This window comes from Paroedura picta, chromosome 10, assembly GCF_049243985.1.
Source record: "Paroedura picta isolate Pp20150507F chromosome 10, Ppicta_v3.0, whole genome shotgun sequence".
NCBI lineage: Eukaryota > Metazoa > Chordata > Lepidosauria > Squamata > Gekkonidae > Paroedura > Paroedura picta.
Window position 1 is genome coordinate 76,350,388 of NC_135378.1, and position 25,421 is coordinate 76,375,808.

At 47.8% G+C, this 25,421-nt stretch overlaps 1 protein-coding gene across 5 annotated transcripts in view; it reads left to right on the plus strand.

The window, feature by feature from the left end:
- The window catches only part of GPRIN3 (GPRIN family member 3), a 43,286-nt gene extending 22,963 nt beyond the window's left edge, over positions 1-20,323 (plus strand). For 3 of the 5 annotated variants that reach the window (XM_077300895.1, XM_077300897.1, XM_077300896.1), the window contains exon 2: positions 5,000-10,737. In XM_077300895.1, the coding sequence (XP_077157010.1) occupies positions 5,117-7,399 (2,283 nt within the window). In that variant the 5' untranslated portion in view covers positions 5,000-5,116 and the 3' untranslated portion in view covers positions 7,400-10,737. Of the gene's footprint in view, positions 1-4,999; positions 10,738-17,160 lie in introns of those variants that run through there. The other 2 variants (XR_013224933.1, XM_077300898.1) reach the window with 2 other exon arrangements.
- Positions 20,324-25,421: the final 5,098 nt, after the last annotated feature.

A 25,421-nucleotide genomic window follows, 5' to 3' on the forward strand; every position in this document is an offset into this window, starting at 1 on the left:
CCAACAAGGTTTCCATAAGTCAGCGGTGACTTCAAGAGTAACGAGTAACAGACACTCCTATGAATATCACTGTTGTTGGGAAGTTTTGTCACCAAGATGGAAACCGCAAAGAATGAACAGTGTGAATGAGCCAGCCTTCAACTTCCCTTAATTGTCCCTACTTACCAGCTTAGCCTTGAGCAAAATGATGCATTGCTGAAATGGTTGCTGTGGACAATAGTTCAATTGTTTGTTAGGTAAACAGATTTTGGTCCTCAAGGATTCTTCTTATTACAACTTGCCGGTAATGAATCTACCTTTTGTTTGCTCAGAGATATAGCTGTAGAAAACCGAAAATTGATGTGACCAGGGTGTTCTATTAAGTTACTTTCTGGGGTTATAGGAGGACAGCTCATTAAAAGGGTCACAGTAAATATTAAATATTCTCTTTTGCTATCTTCCTTGGGTTTCAATTCAGACCTGTCGCCAAAAATTCAGGATTTCACATTTTAAAAATCAGAAGACATCTATTGGCTATGTTCATTTAGGAATCCAGGAATCTGAATTCATAATTACAGCTGAGGTTGCTTCCACATGAGGTTTTGCTCCGGTTTGGCATCCAGACTGGAGTGGGATAAATTTTGGAGCAGCCATACGATTTCATCCTTTCATTATTCACTTTTTGGCGTTTTCCCTACTTTGCTTTTTCCTGAACTGAATATGATGCAGCCTTTTGGGAAAGCTCACAGCCAATGATGGTTTTCACTCCATGCAGATGGCAAGACTCTCAATCTGAAGATTTTGCCCACGTCAGAACTGTACGCTCCTGCTTCCGCCATCCCCTTCCACCCCTGGAACACCATTTTTCTTTCCTTCCTCGACTCTCCGGCATTTATTGCCATTATCACAATGTGTTGCCGTTACCTACTATTTCACTGAATTCCCAGGTTACATGTTACGAGCCCATTTCATTGTACCTATCCTTTTATTTCCCTGCACCAAAACAGGATAGAGAGTTTTAAAAACACATGAAAACCAGGAATTCAGAAGATCTAGTACAGGGGTAGTCAAACTGCGGCCCTCCAGATGTCCATGGACTACAATTCCCAGGAGCCCCCTGCCAGCAAATGCTGGCAGGGGCTTCTGGGAATTGTAGTCCATGTACATCTGGAGGGCCGCAGTTTGACTACCCCTTCTAGTAGATAGTGGTAATAGATTGTTATAACACTACAATAACAGCTACTGACTCTTATTTAAAGCTTCCAAATTGCTTGCCAGTGATACAGCAGAGGAGTTCAGTAGTGGAATTGACTGCCTAAGGAAGTTATGAGCTCCCCCTCACTGGCAGTCTTCAAGCAGTAGCTGGACAGATACTTATCCTGGATGCTTTAGGCTGATCCTGCATTGAGCAGGGGGTTGGACTAGATGGCCTGTATGGCCCCTTCCAGCTCTATGATTCTATGATCCTGGATGAAACTAGTATGAAGCGTTTGAACCAGAAGTGGCTAGTGCATGTGTACCAGAGGTACATTTGCTGTACCATGCAAAGTGAATCCATACCGTTAATTGTTGAAGAATCAAATAGAAGTTCTTATTTTCCAAACGCTGAAGATTTCATGACTTGACTTAATCCTGTGGAAAATGGACTGAGCGACACTGTGCTTTCTTGTTTGAAAGGATGGTTGGATGATCAGTGTGTGTGTGTGTGTGTTTAAAAGAGGAAGCAATTTGTTGAGATTGCACGGTGCCCATTGTCGCTGATGGATTGCTGTGGCAGTGGGAAGGGAGCGAAAGTGTGAAAAAAAGCAGGAAGCAATTGATGAAGGGATCAGCAAGAGGAAGAAAACTATTTTTAACTGATTATTTTCCTCCAGGCGAATACTTATGGATGTTTTTTGCTTCAGGCTCTTCGTTATCCATTTTTCCCCACCCTTTCTGTCTAAAAAGGGTGGATAAATGTTACGAGATACGCAAACCAAAACTTGGCAACTCTCTGCACAGGGGGCGTTGTCTAGCTTCCTCTATCTGTGTCTTTTGCCACCAGGTTTGTTTGGACTGGTATACCCCCCAGTAATGGTATCAGGCCTCCTTTTAGGGCTCCATTGTTCACTAATTATTTAACTGAATTTTATAATTTTGACTGTATTTTAGAAGAAGAGTTGGTTCTTGTATGCTGCTTTTCTCTACCCAAAGGAGGCTCAAAGCGGCTTACAGTCGCCTTCCCTTTCCTCTCCCCACAACAGACACCCTGTGAGGTGGGTGAGGCTGAGAGAGCCCTGATATTACTGAGGAAGAAGAAGAGTTGGTTCTTATATGCCACTTTTATCTCCCCGAAGGAGGCTCAAAGCGGCTTACAGTCACCTTCCCTTTCCTCTCCCCACAACAGACACCCTGTGAGGTGGGTGAGGCTGAGAGAGCCCTGATATTACTGAGGAAGAAGAAGAGTTGGTTCTTATATGCCACTTTTATCTCCCCGAAGGAGGCTCAAAGCGGCTTACAGTCGCCTTCCCTTTCCTCTCTCCACAACAGACACCCTGTGAGGTGGGTGAGGCTGAGAGAGCCCTGATATTACTGAGGAAGAAGAAGAGTTGGTTCTTATATGCCACTTTTATCTCCCCGAAGGAGGCTCAAAGCGGCTTACAGTCGCCTTCCCTTTCCTCTCCCCACAACAGACACCCTGTGAAGTAGGTGAGGCTCAGAGAGCCCTGATATTCCTTCTCAGACTCAGCCCAGCTTGATCAATGCCGTGGCAAGCCCAGGTCACCCAGCTGGCTGCATGTGGAGGAGCGGGGAATCAAACCCGGCTTGCCAGATTAGAAGTCCGCACTCCTAACCACTACACCAAGCTGGCCGCCTTGTGCAAAGGCAACACAAAAAAAATGTTTTAAATAAATCAACTGTACCACATAACAGGGGAAGGGGGGACTTCCCTCTCCCCACAATTAAAAAAAGATAGAGGAGGCTTTTGCTGTCTCTGCAGATTATGCTCTGGATCCGTGTGGGGAGGGCTGAGCTTTTCTTTCCATGAATGTCTCGACGCCTGCGATTGCTGCAGTGTCCTTTCATTCTGAAAAGCAAACTCACACCACAAACAGGACGTGTCTCAAGGCACAGAGCTCCCAATACCTTCGCATTTCCCCTCAGCCATCAAACTGACAGCCTTATTGCAAGCAAACATTATTCACTTTGTCACCAGCCAACTCTGTGGATGAACACTGTCCCTTGAAGGAGCAGCAGTAACAGCACCAGGATTCTCTTTTGCAGAAGGGCCGTGGCGCTTAGGAATTGCTCTCAGCTTGTCATTTCAAACAGAGCTCCCTCCCGTAGGCTAAAGAAGAGAAAGGCTGAGCCAGCAGCAGGGAGTTCCACAGCTCTGCGGAAATAATGGTCACCCACAATGTGCTCTGGGAAACTGATTCAGATCAGCCCGCGGCTGTCAGTTTTATCCATGTGGTCAGGGGTAGTCAACCTGCGGTCCTCCAGATGTCCATGGACAGCATTTGCTGGCAGAGGCTCCTGGGAATTGTAGTCCATGGACATCTGGAGGACCACAGGTTGACTACCCCTGTCCTAGTTCTTTTTTGTAGTCCATGGACATCTGGAGGACCACAGGTTGCCTACCCCTATGGAAGGGCAAGGAAATGAGTCTGGGGGGCCACATAAATACTTATAGAGACCTGTATTCTGTCTTGGATTGGCCTGTTTTGGGGGGTTTAGCTCCTAGAAAGCAGCTTTCTTTGAACAGTTCGACGCACCCTCCGGTAATGCAGACTCTTAATTTTGGTTTTGATGACATTTATATAACCATCTTGTTTGAACTCCCAGGTGAGGGACTTCAAAGTGCAGGTCTTTTGTGCGTTTGAGTCCCGCAGAAAATTACAAAGTAAATAATTTCAGTACTTCCTTTCCCAGCTCGACGCGCTTTATTCTTGGCCGCTAGAAGAAAAGCAAAACATCCCAGGGGGCAGTGGGAGCTGCTTTTAACAAAGGGCCTTTGGACCCCCCCTGTGTGTGAGAAATTGCCCTTTATTTACCATCGGAGGACCCACCACAGTATTCCGCTGAATGAGAACAGCAAGGTGTGACGGGGCCGGGAGCGGGCCTGGCCTTGCTCTTCATGACACTACGAGGTTGGGCCGGTGCCAGCTTGCCTTGAGGGGGGGCAGCTGCCAGCTCCCGGGGTTTCTGGCGAGGCCCGTTGACTTCCACCCACGCACCTCCCTGCCCATCTCGCTGTGGCTGTGCTCCCATCTCCCCAGTGTGACTGAGGAAGGGCATATAGATGGTGCACCGGAGTGGCGCTCCCAGGGATACAGGTGACATGCCCCCAGCTGCACGCCCTGGCCAGTATTGGCAGGGCAAGGAGGTGCAAACGGTGCAGAGAAAAAGGGCACAGGTGGTCGGAGGGTGGATGATACATGGACAGGAATGGATTCTGCAGCGGGGGGGGGGAGGAGAGCATAGGGGGGCCTGGTGATGAGCAGATGGGGGCTGGGCACAGTCTGATCAGCCCCCCCCTTTAAAAAAAACCCACCTGGAACTGGCCTTCTTGGGAGGTTTTGGCTGAAAAAACTTGTCCTTATTCCAGGTATTCTAGAGGTGGTCTTTCTAAAAAACAAAACACATTAGTAGTAGTAGTAGTAGTAGTAGTAGTAGCAGTAGTAGTAGTAGTAGTAGTAGTAGTGGTAGTAAAATGTATACACCACTCTCCCAATATGGCTCTGGTTTAAACAAGTAGGTAGGAAGAGGGTTTTTTCAGCCTGTCTACAAAGATGTGCCCTTCCCTGGCAATGTTTCATTGTCCCTCACTCCTCCTAGAACTGCTAAGTTCAGATAGGCTGGAGGCATGTGCAAAGGGGAGGAGCCTGATTCTGATGCAGTCCACAGTGCGAATCCTGCTCTCCCCACCCCAAATACACATGCATCTTAAATGTGCTCAGGAACATGGTGCTGACACGAGCTGCTTGGACTGCTTCCGTGGGATTGTGTTGTGAACGGTGTCCCTTTTCTTCTTTTTCAGGTTGCTTGTGAGCAAGAGTTCCCCGCAGCCCTACCTCTGTCTGTGTAAGCGCTTTTCAGCAGGACACCGGACTCGCACGCGTGAAGCCGTCCGTTGGCCGTGACTGGCCACACTTCCATGGGGACCGTACCGGATCCTCTGAGATCTGCGAGGCTTTCCTTGATTGCAGCTGCAGAAGAGGAAAATGGCCTGAGAGAGCCGCATTCTCCTAAACGCCCGTGCAAGCAAGCAAGCGTAGAGAGGAACGGAAATGGCTTTCCTCTTCCTGCCAAGGCACAGCCGGCTGGGGATCACTTGCCTGACATGAGCTGTGCCACAGTAGAGGAGAAGCGAAGGGACGAGAGGTGCTGTGGGCATGGCACTGATCAAGCAAGCCTGCTGACTGCTGGGTCCCTAAGCCCATCCAAAGAAGGCCCTCCAGCCATGCCGGAACCAGCCAGTAACTCTGAGCAGGAAGGCAGCAAAGAGTCCAGAGGCCTGGCTGCAGTAGAGGACCCTGGCCCAGTCCAGCTGGCAGTCAAGGGGCTTCCTACTCAGGAGGCCAATGAGGCTACGCAGAGCAGTGACAGAGGACAATGCTGTAAGGCCACGGAGCAGGCAAATTCCACCCCTGGAGATGGTGTCAAGGGCAGCGAAGCCCATGGCTGCATTTCTTCATGCCTTCAGTCCTCAGCCCCACAAGCTTCTGCAGCAGTAGGTGAAAAAAGTGGTCCTGAGAGGGCTCAGCTTTCAGCAAAGGAACCTGAAGCCATCTCTGATCTTGAGGGCAAAGCCCCCATTTGCAGGGATGCAGAGCTGCCGGAGAGGAAGGATGCCCAGCCGGCAGACAGAAAGAATGCCGAGGTGGTGCCAGAAGCAGAATGTCAACTCAGTCTTGAGAGGGCACCGCAGCCGTCCCCCAAGACAGAGACCGGGGAGGAGGTGGCGGCCGAGCTTTCCAAATTCAAAGACACGGGTACCATGACGGTGCACATGGACAGCGGCCCGGTCGTCACGGAGGCGGTGCACAAGGACCATCAGGACGCCGGGGTCCAGGCTGTGGCCAACATGGAAAACAAATCCTCCTCCACCAGCCCGAGTATCTTTGCCGCGTTCCTGAGAGAGAACGCCCATCCCGAGACAAAACTGAAGCAAGAGCAGTTGCAGGATATTTACGCAGGAAGCGGCGGGAAGGAGCCACAGGAAATGGCCGACGGCTATGCACCCCTTCTCCAAACGGCTCCCCCTACGGGAATCGTGCCGGAAATGCATGTTCAGGCGGCGGCTGCCATCGATACGTTGGGAACTCAAGCTGGAAGGGTTCAGAGCGCCCCGGTGGGAGTGCACGATACCGTCTGCTCGGCTTCTTCGGACAGCGGGAAGCATCCGTGCTCGCTGACCTCCGCTAGTGCTCAAGGAACACCCGTCGACAGGGTTGAAGCGCAAAAGGCCGGCCTGGCGGGCGGCCATGTTGATGCTCAGCAACCGTCCGGTTCTTCAGCCTCGTCGAAGACCAGGCCTGTTTACCAGATTACTGTCAGCAGCAGCAATCAGCAACCCGCGAAAGTCAAAACCAAACTACCTCCCTCTGCCGCTCCGGCTCCCGGGCCGTGCATCGCAGGAAACAGCCAGGCTTCTCCATCTCTCCACCGAGAACCTGAACAGGCTGCGTGCATCGCTCGCGATAGCAAACGGCCGCAGCATTTGCAAATCCAGACTGTTAGCGGCCTTGAAACCGGTCCGGCTGGTTCCCCCGTGGACGTAAAACCAAAGAGGGAAGAAAAGTTCATCCCTCTGCATTCGAAAGAGCTGGAAGGGAGTAAAATGGGGGCTGCCGCCAGGCCGCAGGCAGGCTGTAGTCCTGGCCCTGGAAAGAGAGAACAGCAGAAAGTCCCCGAGCAAAGCAAAGAGGTGATACTGCCGGGCAGTCAGCGTCTGGGGGCTGGTCCGGACGTTGAGTCGCGGAGAAGTCCCGCTCCGGCTCGGGGGCTTCAGGTAGCCAAAGGAAGTGACCTCAGAAAGGAGGCCAAAACTGCGTCCCCTGCTCAGCACAGACTGAATTTCAGCGGCAACAAGAAGGAGTCCCGGCCAGGCACAGAGGCCAAAGTGCAGGCCAAGCAGTCCAAACGCGTCAGGGACGTCGTGTGGGACGAACAGGGCATGACCTGGGAAGTCTACGGCGCTTCCCTCGACCCAGAATCCTTGGGGATTGCCATCCAGAACCACTTGCAGAGGCAGATCAGAGAACACGAGAAACTGATAAAGTCCCAAAGCGCCCAGAACCGGAAATCCATTTCTTCGGATACGTCGTCAAGCAGGAAACTGAAGGGGCGGCAACACGGAGTTTTCCAGTCCATGCTGCAGAACATCAGACGCCCCAATTGCTGCGTCCGTCCCACCGCATCCTCCGTGTTGGACTGAAAGTTTGGGGAAGGTGGGTGGGGATGGTGACGCTCGTCCATCTGTATCCATTTTTGTACGTGTGCACCCAGAAATCCGCGGCAAATGAGCCCCCCCCCCCCCCCGAGTTCATCACTGGGGAGGTGAAGGGTGGAGAATTTACTCACGATACTCCCTGCGGCCATTGCTTCTCATTTGTCTTTATTCTGCAGTTGGCACACACAGCTTTTGCGTTAAAGTAAAAGTCCTTGGCCCCGGACCTGTTGCCAAAGGAAAAGACAAGCACAACGAAGCACAAATTCAAATTGCCAGTTGGCTGCAGCAGTCCTGGTTGCTTTCGAGAAGGAAGGGTGAAGAGGCATCAAGCCCCCCTTTTATAAGGTGACTGACAAAGCCCTAGTAGATCCTACACAGAATGTTTGGCTTTTTTTAATGTGGGTAATTCAACAGTGATACGGTCGGCGTCGCAGCCGGTCCCCAAAGGGGAGCCAGGAGGGAGGTAGGAGTTTAATAGGCCTGAGCCAGGTTGGCACAGAAAGAGTAAAAAGCTGTTTTTTCTTAAATCCCCAAACACACTGAGAATTTTTTTAAAGACTCCCAAGAGCACATAGATGGGAGGGAAGGCAGCATGGTGTAGCCCGATCATGTGAAATCTCAGCCACTAAGCAGGGGTGGTACTTGGAAGGGAGACCACCAAGGCAGACTCTGCAGAGGACGGCAATCACAAACCTCCTCTACTTCTCTCTTGCTTTGAAAGCCCTTTGCTGGGGCTGCCATGAACTGGTTGCAACTTGACGGCACTTTATATACATACACAAAGGCATAAAGAGAGGGATATTTATTGGCCCCCCAGCTCAATATTATCTGTTCTGACTGGTAGGAGCTCTCCATGGTGTCCGGCAGAGAAAGGTCCTTCCGAACACCAATTACTTGGGCATGAGTAGCCTGTCCTGATTGGAGTGCAGATGTTCTCTTTGGTGACACTCAACCGGTTTGGTGTATTGGTTAAGAAGGCAGCCTCTAATCTGGAGAGCCAGGTTTGATTCCCCACTTCTCCTCCACATGCAGCCAGCTGAGTGACCTTGGGCTCATCACAGCCCAATTAGAGCTCACTCAGCCCCACCTCCCTCACAGGGTGTCTGTTGTGGGGAGAGGAAGGGAACGCAAGTGAAAGCTGCTTTGAGACTCCCTCAGGTAGTGAAAAGCGGGGTATAAAAACCAAAAGCCACAGTTCCATCCTGGCTCCATCTTTCTTGCAAGTTCTTTGTGTTCTGGTGGAATATAATTCCAAGTGAACGGCCTACTCGGAGAGGGATTGTCAGAGACCATCTGCCCCTTGTCTCCCATGATAAGAAGCTCTAAGAGCAGATAGATCTTCTGCCCAGGGAGCTCAATCCATGCTGTAACACCGGACCTAAATATGTTGTGGGCCTTTGGAAACCGCTGACATCTCTGCCGTCATAAAGGTGCTTCAGTTTGGGGTGCAGTATCTTAGAAACCCAGCTCCCTCCCAACCAATTTCGGTGGGTACCAGATTTCCTTGGAATGTTTTTGGACTATTACATTAGGTTTGGGCCAGGTCAGGGGGAGCTCTTGTTCATCACTGCGTTTCTGTGACTGGCATTAATAATTCTGGTGGTTCTTTATCTGACACTCCAACCAGAAGTGAAGAATTCAATTTTGGTGTTTAAATACAAGAAAGAATTAGAAAGATTATGAATGCTGTGAGTAAATTTTTTAATTATTTTTTTAATTAATGCAAACAATATCTCAGCATATAGCAGAGGTGTCGGGCTAAATCCAGTCAGCTTTGGTGCTGATGGAAAATTAAGAAGTGCCATTTGACCACTAACAACTTCATGTGTTCACCACTCGGGAGCTCCTAGGAAATTTCTCCCAGTATCTGCTTTGATGACCTAGCCCACCTCCTTCCCTCAGCTGCAAGATTTTCCTTCCATTTTTTCTCCCTTTCTGACTGCGTAATCCTATTTATCTTTTTCTTTCTTTCTTTTCTGAAGAGCTATGGAGGTCCCATCCTGTCACATTATGAGATTTTGCTGCTGGCTATGCCCAGGAACCTGATGGAATAGTTGAGATCCCACTATAACTTAAACCACTGAGAAAGCACTTAAGACTTTTTAAAATTGAAGAATAAAATATTTTATTCAGCATAGAGGGGGAAGCTCAAGTGAAATCAAGGGTAAAATCAGTATAGGCACATATGTTTCAAGAAACTTAGAGTTTCTCAAGCTTTTCCCATTGACTTAAAATCTTTAAAATGAGAGACTTTTTTTTTCCAGTATATTTCCTAAACATTCCATTATGCATTATTGAACATATTTTGTGCTTTTGGTTTCCAAAAGGGAGGAATACACCCAATACTCAGACTCCTTCACTAAACACACCAGTGCTTTTCTTGAGTTTTTTTATCTGACTCTTCAGGATTTAAAAGGCAGTTTCTAAACACACCAGACTAGGGATCTCTCTTCAGAACTAGCTCCCTGCTTTTACTGGGTAGGAAAATTCTTCTCTCACTAGATGATCCATTCTCTTTCCTGACCTGAATTAGAGTCTTTACCTAACTACCCACTCCTCCTGCCAACCTTCCCAGTACCCCGTCTGTGTTAAACTGCTCTCAGTCAGAGCTAAGCACAGTACTTCTCAGTCAGAGCTAGACTCAGATTTGTCAGTACTAGATTATTCTCGGTCATGGCTGAATTCCAGTTGACTCTCTCTTCAGTATTCAGCTCTCAAATCTTTCTCTGGTTAGTTGATACCTTGGAGCAGACTGATCCTCAAGTCTCTTTGGCTCTGTGAGGAATTAACCCTTCACACTCCATTACTTGTTTGCATAACAAAAGATTTTAAATTGCAGCTCATCAGATCTGCTTCTTTGTAATTTCCACCTATTAATTAGGGACATATAATCTCCCATGTTGCTAAGAAAGGGGGTATTGAGAGGTCTTCTGATACAGGGAAGCTCAGAGGAGCAACTTGGAGAATGGTGACACTCATGTTAATCATTTCATTAATCATACTCATATCCCTATTTAGAGCCAGCCTTGTGTAGTGGTTAAAGTCTCAGACTAAGACCTAGGAGACCCAGGTTCAAATCCCTGCATGTGCCATGGAAACTCCCTGGGTGACCTTAGGTCAGTCACATGCTTTCAGTATAACCTACCTCACAGGGTTGTTGTGAGGATAAACTGGAGAAGAGGAGAAAGCTGTAAGCCACTATGGGGTTCCCACTGGGGAGAAGGGTGGGATAAAAATACATTTACAATCTTCACTGTCCATTTCTATGGATTGGTAGGATGTACCTGCTTATAAAGGCTTAAGCCAGGGGTAGTCAAACTGCGGCCCTCCAGATGTCCAAGGACTACAATTCCCATGAGCCCCTGCCAGCGAATGCTGGCAGGGGCTTCTGGGAATTGTAGTCCATGGACATCTGGAGGGCCGCAGTTTGACTACCCCTGGCTTAAGAGATGGCTTTTTATAACTTGGTTTTTATTGATCTGGTAGCTCCACTAAGAGAAAAGTGAGGAAGATAAAAAATGCAAATTGCAGCTTACCTGATTATTTTTTAATTCAAGAGAACAGAAGTCCCAATCCCAGTGGGCCAAGTGAAATCAGCAATCTCACAAAACGAATCAAAGATGTTCGGGAATAATTTTTGTTCAGAGTCAAGCAGGACATATTTCAATTATCCCAACAGAATTGGATCAGGATAATGGATTTCAGAGACACAAAACCCACAATTTTCAGGTACAGCACTCTCGCAGATTGATAATGGAGAATATTTAGGGCCAAGTTGTGTTATTTAAAAAATGGAATTCTGTTGAAAATGACATCCCTTGTGTCAAGAATCTCATTCTTCGTCCTCTGAAATAAGTACACATTTCATTATACCTTCCCTTTCTTCTTATGTGGGATGGGTTGTACTACATGTTACAGAGGGAGGGGAAGGAGAGCTCAGCATGGGTTTGCTGTTTTCAGGGACAGCCCTGTGTGGCTTATAAATCAGTGCTTTGTGGCCTCACGGTGCAAGTGTCACCTTTACTTTAGAGTTAAAGATGTTTCAGCTCTGCTATTAACGTGCTCTAGAATTCTTCGTCCCATTGTTCACCAGTTCCAATTTACCATGCCTCCTTGTGCCTCCTTTCTCCTGCTCATTTTGATGAATCAGTCAAACTGGAGTGGCTTGAATAGCCGGTATTGCATGCTCAGGAAAAAAAGAAAGAAAGAAATGTGCCTTTCCTTGTGGAAAGGAGAATAACTTGAAAAACTTATCCGGAAATGCAGACAATAAAGACGTTAGTCTTACAGTGCGATCCTAAACAAAACAAAGTGTGGATCCAGTGACACCTTTAAGATCAACCAAGTTTAATTCTGCATGTAAATTTCCAGTCCAGTTCAAGGCTTGAAATGAGCCAAAAATTCCCCAACCAACTAGTTTGAGTCCCCTGGAAAGGGTTAAATGGTTAGCAGCCATTTAACCCACCTGTTTTGTTTCCCTCTGCTTGGTTGGCTTAATGTCTTGTGGCCATTTAATGGGCAGACCCACCCTGCTGTTCCTTTTAAATGGCTGGCCGCCATTCCTGCCTAACAGGAGGGTGGGTGTGCCTGTCAGCTGTTAAGCCGAAATGGCCCACAGCCATTTAAACCTAACCAGTAGCTTCTCCTCATTCCCGGGATTCATCCTACAAAGGAAGTTTACTAAGGATGGGAGCAAGGAAAAGCTGGGTTCAAAATCCCCAATGTGCTTTCTTCTGAACTTCTGTCACTATAAGATGGAACATACTTGAGTGTTTTCTGAGACTTTTCCCAGCAAGGTCAACAAAACTGAATTATAAAGGAAATTTCCCAACCCTACTTTCAAAGAGCTCAACATTTGTTTTCCTCGCCATGCTCTTTGAATGCTTAGAAGTTCAGGATTTCTGCATTGTCTCCAGCCATCAGCAGGGCTCCTCAAATGCAGTCACATGTACCTCTTAACACTTTTTGTTCAGTTGTTCGCCTTGCAGCAAAAACAGGCTATTTTAGTGGTCAGGTAGGAGGTCACCTCTCAGAAGGAATTCTGGCCCTGCAAATTATCCTTGAAATGTTGCTTTGAAAACAACCCTTTAAAGAGAACACTCTGCGGCTAAACCTCCCCCCCCCAAAAAAAAAAAACTGAACAGTTGCCCTTGTATTTTGAACAGCTGTTATCAGATTGTGTGGAAGAGGTTTATATGGCTTATGCTGGACTAACCCATGATCCTTCTCACAGTTCTGTACCTGGCACAGGGCTGCATAAAATAAAAATAAGAATCTGGAGCTAAATAGTCTGGATACGTATTTAGCCCTGGAGAAAATATTTAAAACATGATCCATTCCCAAGGGAAACAGCCACCCACATATGGAGGGATTAGCAAAAAACCTTCCTAGGATGCAACAAGGAAGAGAAACTTGAGCAACCATCATCAGCTCTCCTCTTTTTCCTTCTGGAGAGCCAACCTGGTGTTGTGGTTAAGAGCGGTGGCCTCTAATCTGGAGAACTGGGCTTGATTCTCTGCTCCTCCCCATGCAGCCAGCTGGGTGACCTTCAGGCAGTCACAGTTCTCACAGAGTTCCGTCAGCTCCACCTACCTCTCGGGGGGTCTGTTGTGGGGACAGGAGGAGTAGGAGATTGTAAGCTGCTTTGAGACTCCGAAGAGGATGAGGAGGAGTTGGTTCTTATATGCTGCTTTTCTCTACCCGAAGGAGTCTCAAAATGGCTTACCTTCTATTTCCTCTCCCCACAACAGACGCCCTGTGAGGAAGGTGAGGCTGACAGAGCCCTGATATTACTGCTCAGACTCAGACCAGCTTCATCAGTGCTGTGGCAAGCCCAAGGTCACTCAGCTGGCTGCATGTGGAGGAGGAGCAGGGAATCAAACCCGCCAGGTTAGAAGTCCGCGCTCCTAACCACTACACCAAGCTGGCTCTCCCCGAGCTGCATAGTAAAAAACAGGGGGACACAAACCCAGCTGTTCTCTTCTTCTTTCCCCCAGATTAATTGGCATATCCCAAACAAAGGGGTGAGTGCAGGAGGAGAAAAAGCCTCAACGGAAGCGTAGGCTGATCCCTGCCGATGTCAGCAGTGATGTGGGGGTGCACTGCATCCTAAAACCAGAGTCCAAACTGCCCAGACATGTTTGACCAGACATGCATCAAACAGGGAGTTTTGTTTTCAGTTCACCAATCCAGCTGGCTTCCAAGTGTTTAAAAAAATTCAAGCCCAGTTCCAGCCCTCGAAGGCAGCTTGCAGCAGAAGCGTTTTGGATTAGATTCCAAAGTTCCAACTGCAAAGAGACCTACTTAGAGCTGAGCTGCACTCCGCCGTCAGAGCGATGAGCATTGTGTCGCTGTAAGGCTGCAATCTGAAGAGTGCTGAATTGTTGCAGTCAGTTTCATTGGAATCAATTGGATTGAAACCTAAAAGACATGTTTTTAGGATTGGGGTGCTAAGAACAGAGTAGCTCCTTTTATTCCTGGAGCTTATGCTCCAGAGCAGGGGTAGTCAAACTGCGGCCCTCCAGCTGTCCATGGACTACAATTCCCATGAGCCCCTGCCAGCGAATGCTGGCAGGGGCTCATGGGAATTGTAGTCCATGGACAGCTGGAGGGCCGCAGTTTGACTACCCCTGCTCCAGAGCTTCCACCAGCGTCATATCTCCTGGTGTGCAGATGTGTGGTGCAGCCTACTTAACAGTAATTTCAATGGGTCCTTAGGAGCGGAACCATTTAAATATGTGGTTTCAGAGGGCAGCCATGCCGGTCTGCGGTAGAATAACTAGACCGGATTCCAGGAGCACCTTAGAGCCGTAGAAGATCTGGGGATTATAAGCATTTGTGAGTCAAAGCTCTTTTTCTCAGAATAAATAAGCTGGTCACTCCTAATTAGGAGAGGTATGATAACCCTTCCACGGTATCCAAAGCAGCTGAATGCTATTGTTCAAGTGGAGCTAGAATGAATGAATATTGGAGGGGTGTCTTACTATGAGGGAGCCAGAGTGTCAAAACAGGAGCTGTGACTGTACACAATTGCCCAAGGGCAGCTTGTAGCTTTCTGTGCACATGGGCAGTGAAACTATTTTATTTATTCCGGTGGAATCTCTCAACATATATGGGTTTCAGATTTGAGCAGTACAAAACAGGGGTGGCGAAAATGCATCTCTCCAGATGTCCGTGGACTATGACTACTATGAGTCCCTGCCACTAATTGTAGTCCCAGGACATCTGGAGAGTCACAGCTTGGCCACCTGTGGTATAGGACATCCATGCTTTTTTAACGTTTGAAAGCCCATTCTGTTCATCTGTTTCCATAGATGGTTGAAGAGGGCAGCCTTTTATCAAACATGGTTACTATACCTTATAATATCTCAATGGTGAAGTCCTACTCCAGATTTTTTGCCAAAACGTATCTTGTGTGTTACTACTATACTGTACTGTTAACATGGTGAATACATTGTACTGTAAATTTGCAAGACTGATGCAGAAAGAGAGAACTTGGGTACAGCCTTTATTGTACTCGGCGACTGGTAAGTAGGAATATACTGTGAGTCTGTAGCATCGCCAACGATTTTTGCAATAGTTTCCTATTTGTGTGATTTTTCTTCCTCAACACAGAACATTTCCTATGATTTTTTTTTCTTAAAGCATCCGCCATCCCTTCTGGTCAGTTTTTTAAGGGGAAAGCTCATTTTCTCTTTAAAAAACAAACAACAAAAAACAAATCGCACAAGGGCTAAGTACTAAATTATGGATTTCTCGCTCCAGATTGTTCCTGAGTGTTAAATCTATTTGAGATTTAAATTCATTAAAACTTTCTCATAATTTCTAAATGTCATCTCTGTCCGGTCTTTATTTACTCCATACAGTGCACCTTTCCAGCTCCTCCATCCTGAACCCACCCAAATTTTGTTTTTATATTGTTTGTGGGAGCAAAATCCAATGTGAAGAGAGGCTGAGTTTAGTGGTACAGCAGCCATTCGGCATGCAAAAGGTCCCTGGTTCAATCCCCGGCATCTCCATCCAAAAGGATTAGATCTAGGTGATACAAAAGACCTCTGCTCTGAGACCCTGGGGAGCTGCTGACTTTGATGAACCAAGGGACTGATTCAGCATGTGGCTGCTTCACATGTTCATGGTGCTAGAAGTTTACTTCATATGATTTAAAAAAAAACAGATTTGTGCATTAATCTGGCACCCAACACCAAGCCAGTTCCCACTGCACAACCGGCATAGTGTTAGTTGCACCAGTGCTGGTCAAAACGACACTTGTGGGATGCACATGAAAAGAGATCTCTGCTAGGCAGAGGGAGTGTGGCAGCTATTGTCTACATCCCCAACCCCTGGTCCGTGGATCAGTTGGTACCGGGCCATGGCTCCTCCTCGTCCTCCTCCCTGGCTGCTGCCTCGGGGGCTGCCCTGCCACTCTGCCACCGGCTCACCTTTGGTGCTCTCCAGCGGCCGCCATGTTTTCTGGCAGTGCCCCCAGTGGGCGGCAGGAAGTCAGGGGTGCTGGCGGGAAAGCAAGTGGAGCAGGGGCTCAGCGGTGACATTCCTCAGCAAAAGACTACACACACACACCCTGGGCCTCAGTAAAATTGTCAAGCGTTGACCAGTCCCCGGTGATAAAAAGGTTCTACAGTACAGATTGGCCGCATTGTCTGTGCATGCAGCTAAATGAGAAGAAGCCAGGACCAAGGACATCATAGTAAACATTTATTTTTGGATGCCTGAAGGCCGTAAAGAGGTGTTAAAACCCAACAATATTTATACAGAGATGCACAAGGACAAGGCAGTGCTGGGCAATTAGCCCTCTGGGAGTTGAATCAGGCTCTTAGGTTGTAACCTATAAATTCACCAATTAGTTACCCATTTGCTCTGGATTGCTCATCCTAGCCAGTTTTAGGGAGTGTCTAGCGGAAATACATGACTGGCAACCAACCTTGGGTTTCTGTAGTCTTTTCCTTGAAGAACAAAATCGCTCATCCATCATGTGTTTCGGCTAACTGTAAATACAAGAGGGTAATGGCAATTGAGTTAGCGTGGTGTAGTGGTTAACAGCAGCGGCTCCTAATTTAGCGAGCCATGTTTGATTCCCTGCTCTTCCCCTGGCAGCCAGCGGGGTGACCTTGGGCTAGTTATAGTCCTTTTAGAGCTGTTCTGACGGCGCAGTCCTGTCAGAGCTCTCTCAATCTCCCAGTGTGTCTGTTGTGGGGAGAGGAAGGGGAGGCGATTGTAAGACACTGTGAGAAACATTCAGGAAGAAGAAGGGTTGGTTCTTATATGCCGCTTTTCTCTACCCGAAGGAGTCTCAAAGCGGCTTACAGTCGCCTCCTCTCCCCCCCACAGATACCCTGTGAGGCAGTGCAAAGCAGGGCATAAAAAACTTCTTCTGTTCTCTAACCTGGACTGGCCAAGCTAGTTCTCAGCTGCTAGAATTCACATTTCTTTTGGCATGCCGTCACTAAATCCCATTCCCGTGTTTCTTTCTCATTGCAACTTGCTTTCAATTCACTTTCCCGCCTTCCCATTGATCTGTAAGCTGCCATGCTTGATAATGTCGTCAGGTAACTGCTTCATAATGACAGGATGCTGTAATCTTGATTCCCTGCTATGTCTGAAAATGTGAACCTTCTGTGTGGATTCCTTCAATGGTAGTAGCTGTCAACAGTATTTAGGTAAGAGTGGTTGATGCTTGGCTTCTCTTACTGCGTTTGTCTGTGTTAGCACTTATGTATTTCTCCCCTCAGCGTGCGCAGCATCGTTGGCTGCTGTCCTACGTTCGGATGAGGAAAACAAATTCTCCGATGTTCATTCTCGTGCCTTCAGATAACATTGTGTCCATCCCAAATCGTCCTCTGTCGCCGTGGTGGATTGTCAAACGAAGCCCCATTGAGGGAACCTTCTGTCCATTTCCTTCCACCCTTTGGGTCACAAAGAACGACTCCTCTTGGATGTTTTCTGGAGGGATGGAGAAGCAGAGGACATAAACAGCCATGGAAAAAAAAACATATTTTAATGGACTTGAAGTTCACAAGAGAGGAAACTCGTGTATTCCCAGCTCTTTTTAAACTGCAGATCTATTTGCTGACCTCTCCAGCCATGGATGGAGTTTATCATGGGGGTAAATCCCATTAAAAAAAACCCTACAATGGAAGTGTCTGCTTCGGGAGGGAACCGAGACCCGTCTTAACAATCTGCAGCTGCTTTTAGCTGCGGAATGGACCCCCACCTCTGGACCCAGCTGACTTATGCCTCTAATTCTAGTGTTTCCAATACATACAGCTATGTTTTAAGAAGAAGAAAAAACTGAGAACAATTGCAAAAGATAAAGTTTCCAGGTTGTTGAGTGATGAAAGCAGGCAAGACAGGGCAGCTACGTTATAGCCTTTTTGAAAAACTCAAAAATTTTGGACTGATAGTGAATACAATACATGGGCCCCCATGCCTGCTGAAATGTGTGTGTAGCTAAGCAATAGAGCTCCTTTGGTTCCCCCACCTCCTTTGGTTCCCCCCACCTCCCAAAAAGTCCACAGCACCAGCACATCTCGTGTGATAAATGTGTTACCCTTTAAAAAGAGAGACAGAGAGAAAGAAACGACAAAGACCAGCTTTGCTCTATTAGGGCAGAATGCAAAGTAGCTTTAGTTGCCTGAATTGATCACTGACCAGGATAAAAGGCTGTTTTAACGATGGGACCATAAGCCGCTTGTCCAGTGGAACGGCCCTGCCAGACGATTCTCCCAGACGGAGGCCACCATTCAAATAATCTTCCTGATGTTGTTATGGATGATGGAAGAGGATTCAGATAGCTCTTGTGCTAAACCATCAACCTGTAGAACCACCCCCCCCCCAAAAAAAAAAAAGTAAAATAAAATAGGTACCTAAATGATTGATTCAGGCAAGAGAGCCACAGGCCTAAGGTGACCAGATTTTAACATTGGTAAAGGGGGACACCATTGACGGGGGGGGGCAGGCTCTTGATTAAAATTTAGTCTATACGGAGCAACAAAAATTTTCATAGAACGCAAAAATAGTATTGTAATATATATATTTTTTTAATTTCAGCATAAGTACAATTTGCCAGATGTCCCCAGATGTCCCTCCAAAAGTGGGACAATCTGGTCACCTGACACAGACCCCAGTTTGTAAGACACAAAAAAGGCTGTTAGTGATAGGATTGTTTGGAGGTCATTCATTCATAGAGTCACTATAAGTCAGAAGCAACTTGAGGGGACTTGACACACAGGGACATACCCTCCCACACATGTCATTCAAATAGCCAAATGAATACTGAATGAAAATCAATTTTAAATGCGGGGGGGGGGAGTGGAGAGGATCTCTCTTTGTCAGTGTGACCTATCTTGATGCTTATCATTGACTAGCTCTAAGGACTCCTGAAGTGGTATGATCACAGCCTATCTGCCCGCATCTTGGGAGCTTGGATGGCCCAAAATGGAATGATTGACTTCCTCTGGCTTTCTAGGTGACCCTTCTGCTTGTGACCCTCTTCCCAATGGTCCTGTTTTTGCTGAGTGTAGACCTGGGGTCTCCAGGGCTTGGCACCCATTGAGTCCATAAACAGGAGGAATAATCCCTTCAGTGCCTTTCGTTTCCCTATCTGCTCTTTTTAAGGTATTCCCCAAAGAATGGGTGAATTAGCACTGGTTTGCATGTCCCTCAAGACCATGACTTACAAGCTTTCAGGTGGCTTTCAGTCACTCTAGCTTGGAAAAAATGTCTCCATTTGAGTAGACGGTTGCCAACCCCGTCTCATCAGATCTCAGAAGCTAAGCAAGGTCAACCTTGGTTAGTCCTTGGATGGAAGACCACCAAGGAAATCCAGGGTTTGCTATAAAGCGGTGGGCAGTGACAACGCACCTAAATGACCCCCAGCTTGGTGCAGTGGTTAAGAGCAGCAGCTTCTAATCTGGAGAGCCGGATTTGATTCCCCACTCCTCCACATGCAGCCAGCTGGGTGACTTTGGAATCGTCACAGCCCTGATAGTGCTGATCTCACAGAGCAGTTTGTCTCAGCTCTCTCAGTCTCACCTACCTTGCAGGGCGTCTGTTGTGGGGCAAGGCAGGGAAGGCGGCTGTGAGCCACTTTGAGACTCCTTCGGGTAGTGAAAAGGAGGATATAAAAACCAAATCCTCTTCTTGAATGTCTCTTGCTTTGAAAACTCCATAAAGGAATCACCATAAGCAATTTTTTTTGGGAGGGGGGGATTTGTACAAGAAGCAGGGGACAAGCCTGTGCTTGTAAAATACCTTTCCGAGGAACCCAAGTTTAGCTGTGGCTTCTTGTCAAGCAGAACTTAACTGTCTGCACACCTCTCCATGCACGAAAAGGCCATAAAAGCATCTAGGGAAACGAAAGTTGGAATTAGAATCTGTCTGTGAAAGTTCACTGAATGATAATGCCTTCGCCATATTCCCTGTATCCCCTCATGCCCAAGCAGAGGCCTTAATGGTCTGACACACAAAAGAAGGGAAAGGCGTGCAGATCTAACACGGAATCGCACAGGGACCCGACCTTAAAAACTTCTGACCGCTGACCGTGTTAAAATGGCCTTGAATCTGTCTACAGACGGTCAGGAGACTGACAGGCTTATAAAGCTGCCTTCCGTTCTTGTGGCTGTATCCTTTTTTTATAGGTCAAAAAAAAAAATCACCCACTGTGATGTTCTCTGTACAAAATAGAGCTAGTTTTAGCCTCCAAAGCTGTACCGTAGCATTTATTTTGGATATTACCTTTTAGAAACGTGCATGAATGAACAGTCCTGTGATGATAATACAGAAGTTGCGTTTTCGAGCCGGCCCAAGGCCTGTAGGAATTTCCATGTTTTCCTGTTTTACATCTGATTTCCACAGTAATAAATATAATAAAAATCAAGAATGTTTTTTTTTTAATGAGCTCGGATCTGTCTTTGTGGGGAAGAGATCTTGCTTTAAAGCAGGGGTAGTCAAACTGTGGCCCTCCAGATGTCCATGGACTACAATTCCCAGGAGCCCCTGCCAGCATTTGCTGGCAGGGGCTCATGGGTATTGTAGTCCATGGACATCTGGAGGGCCGCAGTTTGAATACCCCTGCTTTAAAGGAACCTACTGCGGGGGAGGGAGGGGATTTGGGAGAGCTGAGTGACCCGATCCCAGTCTCACAGTTTCCTTTAGAAACTCACTTGCTATTCTTTTAGTCATTGCTCAACATCTATTGATCAGAGGTGCTCTGGAAAGGGAAGGGAAGAAAGCCCGTGGATCTTAAAAACCTTCAAACAATAAATCAATCACAATGTTTAAATCTGAACATCTCAGCACCACCAGGCAGCTTTCCAAGATAGCCTCTCAGAGGACATGGCCCAGTGTGGGGGGGGGCATCCAGGGGAGGCCCATTTGATGTCATTGGGATCACTGGCCCCAACTAAATGCTTTGTGCAAGAGCTCCATCTTACAGGCCCTGCAGAACTGGGACAGCTCCAACAGGGCCCTGGTCCCCTCTGGGAGCTCATTTCACCAAGTGGGAGCCAGGAAAGAAAACTCCTTGGCCAGACGTACTTTCTTGGGGCCAGGAGACGTTGCATGCAAATGGTGCACAAAGGCAGCTCTCCTGGCTGGGCACAGCAGCTGCACACGACAACCAGTGCTGTGGAGGAAAGGGCAGAGATGCTCTGCAGGTGAGTGTGGCTGCAGGAGGTGGGAGGGCTACTGAGAAGGGGTTCAGGAGGAGGGCGGCAAGGTGGGCAGAAGGTTGCCCCAGACACCGTCTGCCCAGAGTTCTCCAAAATCTGGAACCTGCACTGGGTAGCACTTTTCCCTGCACCAGTTTCCCAATGCAAAATGCTCTGTTTGCCCCATCAAGGAAAATGCTCTGTTTGCTCTGTCAACATGCAGGCACTATCAAGCCATTCCAGCAGAAAATTCAGGAGAAGAGACTGTTCACATTGGGGGAAATAGCTCTGAAGAAGGTAGTAATTTCTCCCACCCATGTGAGTGATAGACTCAGACAGAATTAGACTCGGCTCCCTTTCCCTACAACTGCCTTTAAACATCACAGAACGGGAAATTCTTCCACCGCAGCTTTTATTTTGGCTCTTAGCTTCCCTTGTGCTTACGAGGCATGCCAGCACCATGTTTGAATGTGGAAGATCTGCTGGTTCCACAATACAGCCGCAAAGAAGATCCAGAATGCAGGCAAGCATCAACGCAAATGAACTGTTGGGGAAATTGCTTGGTGCCAACTAGACTGTGAAGGGATTTGCTTGTGTGATGCCATCTTATCCCTGAAATTACCAGGGAAGAAAAGTCTCATTCTTTCTGCCCTGCTGTGGCTGCTAGTTCAGGGAGCAGATGTGGGTCATTCACACTGAGATTCTTCCTTCATTCCATATGCCCCACTTCACGTTCCTTTCTAGTTAACGATCAAAAGGATGGTTTGTCACAGAGAGCGTTTGTTGCCCCTTTTTCAAACATGTTTCATCAGATACTGGGTCTCACTTTAAATTTGTTGACATGGTGTCAAAAATACATGAGGCCATTTACAGATTCTGACAGGTTTATAAATGATGCATCATTTCCTCATTGACTGGGCAGAACCTTCTAGAACAGGGGTAGTCAAACTGCGGCCCTCCAGATGTCCATGGACTACAATTCCCAGGAGCCCCTGCCAGCATTCGCTGGCAGGGGCTCCTGGGAATTGTAGTCCATGGACATCTGGAGGGCCGCAGTTTGACTACCCCTGTTCTAGAATCTCCTTTCTGGTTCCTTTTTCGTGGGCTGTCTCACACAACCGTTTTCTGCCTGTATCACACGGCACACACATCCATTGGTCCTTCTGACAAACCGGAGGTGTTGAAGTTTTGTGAATACTTCAGCCTGTGTGTGGTACAAGAGGCCAGCTCTCAGGTAGGATCTGGAGATCTCTTGGAATTACAGCTCATCTCCAAGCTACAGAGATCGGGTCCCTTGGAGAAAATGGATGCTTGGGCAGGGTGACTCTATGGCATGGTACTCTTTCACAATGGAGGTTTGCACTTTTACAGCAGAGGGTACTCAAGTTAGCGAAACCGGAGCAATCATCGCAATGTGAGACAACTGCATCACACCTGTAATTTCCCAGGCTTGCCAAAACCTATTCCAAATAAACTGTCCACCATTAAGAAGAGTCAAGCCTCATTTGATAAGGACAGAAACTCCGACCCCTGGATGAGGAAGCTTGACTCTTCTGTTCCTATCCAAAAACCATCAGCCACCCAAGGAATCTCATATTTCTGTAAGCCCCTGGCTGAGAAGGCAGGTGGTCTTGGTCCCCAGGACTGACCCTGCTTAACTTCTGAGATGAGGCCAACTGGGCCATGCAAACTGCCCTCCCAGTAACCAGAAAGATAGTGTAGGAAAGAGGTGCACGATTTTGAAATGCACAGCTTGAAGGTATAATCTCCAGCTGTATGCACCATATGCCGTATCGCTCTGTTAGTTTTCCCTTTCCTGCAGGATAACCCTCAACACAAAAGGGCTCATGTTGCCATTTTGTTTCGAGGGGAAATCACCCGTTTGGCAAGATTCCCACTCCACACCCCATAGGAATGTGTGGTCAAACTGTCTTTCTCCAGATGTCCAGTGACTACAATTACCATGAGGCCCTGCTAGCATACTCATGGGAACTGTAGTCCATGGATATCTGGAGAGCCAAGTTGGACAATCCTCTATAGCAGGAGTAGCCAATCTCCCAAGTGACACTTGGGGATCTCCTGCTATGGATCTAGATGACCAAGATCAACCCCCTTGGAGAAAATGGCTACTTTGGAGGGTGGTAAAAGGTAAAGGTAAAGGTATCCTCTGTGCAAGCACCGAGTCTTGTCTGACCCTTGGGGTGACGCCCTCCAGCGTTTTCATGGCAGACTCAATACGGGGTGGTTTGCCAGTGCCTTCCCCAGTCATTACCGTTTACCCCCCAGCAAGCAAGCTGGGTACTCATTTTACCGACCTCGGAAGGATGGAGGGCTGAGTCGACCTTGAGCCGGCTGCTGGGATCAAACTCCCAACCTCATGGGCAGACAGCTTCAGACAGCATGTCGCTGCCTTACCACTCTGCGCCACAAGAGGCTCTCTCTTGGAGGGTGGACTATATGCTATTATACCCTGCTGAGGTCCTTGCTGTCCACAGATCCCACTCCCTGAATTCTCAGGTATGTCTCAACCTAGAGCTGCCAACTCTAGCTCCACAGTACAATGGATCCCTATTTGGTGATCAGGATGAATGGAGCATTTTATTCATGCTTTTGATTTGATGGCTCTGCATTCTGGTCTTCTGGCAGAGAGAGCACGCATCTCTCCAGAGCGGGTGAGCAAGAGTTCAATTGCCTTCCTGTGGCAAACACATTCTTCGCCTCTGCTCACGTTATGACATCTGGGATATCAGAGGCCACCAGACACCGCTCCTCGGCCACACGGATGATCGGTCTGATGTGCTCCAGCTGTTTATGAAGGGTGCCTCGCACCATCTCTTGGAGATAATGTTTCTCTTTACAGTGTTCCAGGAACAGACGTGCCAGATGGAGACACAGTTGGCCAAGGGCCCAGGGATGCCAGGCTGCTTTGCACAACGAATTACAGTATCTCTCCTTGGTCTGGTGCTCCCGGCGATAGACCGGTCCCCTCAGCTTCAGCAGAAAGAACATTCAAGGCAGGTCTTTAAATCCCAGGCATGGTGGTTTTGGCCATAAATGGTCCAGACATAATGAGGTGTGCCATCAACCCCATAAGGTCCCACCCCATGGGGTGGTCAAGGCAAGGGATGAGCAGAGGTGGCTTGCCATTGCCTGCCCCTGAATAGCAACCCTGGTTTTCCTTGGCCATCTCCCATCCAAGCACCAACCTTGCTTGGCATCTGAGCTCTGAGCCTATCAGGCTAGGCTGGCCTACGAGGGCTGCTCCCCAAAATGCCTAGTGATGCCATACAGGTGATATTTGGGATAGACTGCATGTTGTATATATTATATAAGACTAGAACCTGTCAGGATTATTAATCTTAAGGCATTGTACCCCCACTGTTGCCCCTAGAGAACTAGATATCCAAATTTAGGGAGTTTTCCGACACCAGTTGCCTTCAGGATCCAGATTAGAGCAGCAAGCAATGGATAAGTTACTCCAAGAAGCCTCTCCACTCAAAGCAGCAAGCACACAATACACACACACACAAAGGTAGTGGGGTTATCTATAGAAAAGGTGAAGAACACAGAAGCCAGGGGAATGCGGCTTCCAGCCAACACTATGTGTCTGATCTGTAGGCATCTCTCCATCTGAGAGGTGGATCGTGCCCCCCCCCCACACCCACCCACACACACACAAGCACAGGTTCTGGGCATGGCAGAAATTAGATGAAGCTCCTTTTGGAGCTCCTATTTCTAGGGTTTCTTAGGACTGGAGAGTTCTCTTTTTGGACCAAGCAGAATGTGGCACCTTAAATATTATTATCTTCCCCTTCCTACCTCTCTGTGTATCTATGTCTGTCTGTGGGGTGGAAGGGGGAGGGAATGACAGCGTCTCTCAGTCTAATTCTCTGGTTTGCTAAATTGAAAAGAAGTTTCTCTCTCTCTTCCCCTCCTTCTCAATGCTGGTATCATTCGTTCGTTCGTTCATTCATTCATTTGATTTCTTTCCCACCACTTTCCGAGGACTTGTGGCGGCTTACATGTAAATAGTAAAACCCCCAATAAAAACCCAGTAAAACCAATCAACCCCGTAAAAGTTTTAAACCCAAGACAGCAGCATAGTCCCCAATCCTCCCTGATTTTCCGCCAATCACCACAGGGTGGAGGTTCGTCTGATGATACAACGTTGGTCAGAGAAGGGGCCCAAGTTGTTCCTGACCAACCAGAGACCTGGCCGAAGAGCCCTGCAGAACTTAGACAGCTCCGTCTGGGCCCTCAGCTCTTCCAGGAGCTCATTCCACCAGGTTGGGGCCAGGAGGGACTATGCGGGGTGGGGGAAGGGAATCCAGGGATCTGGGTGG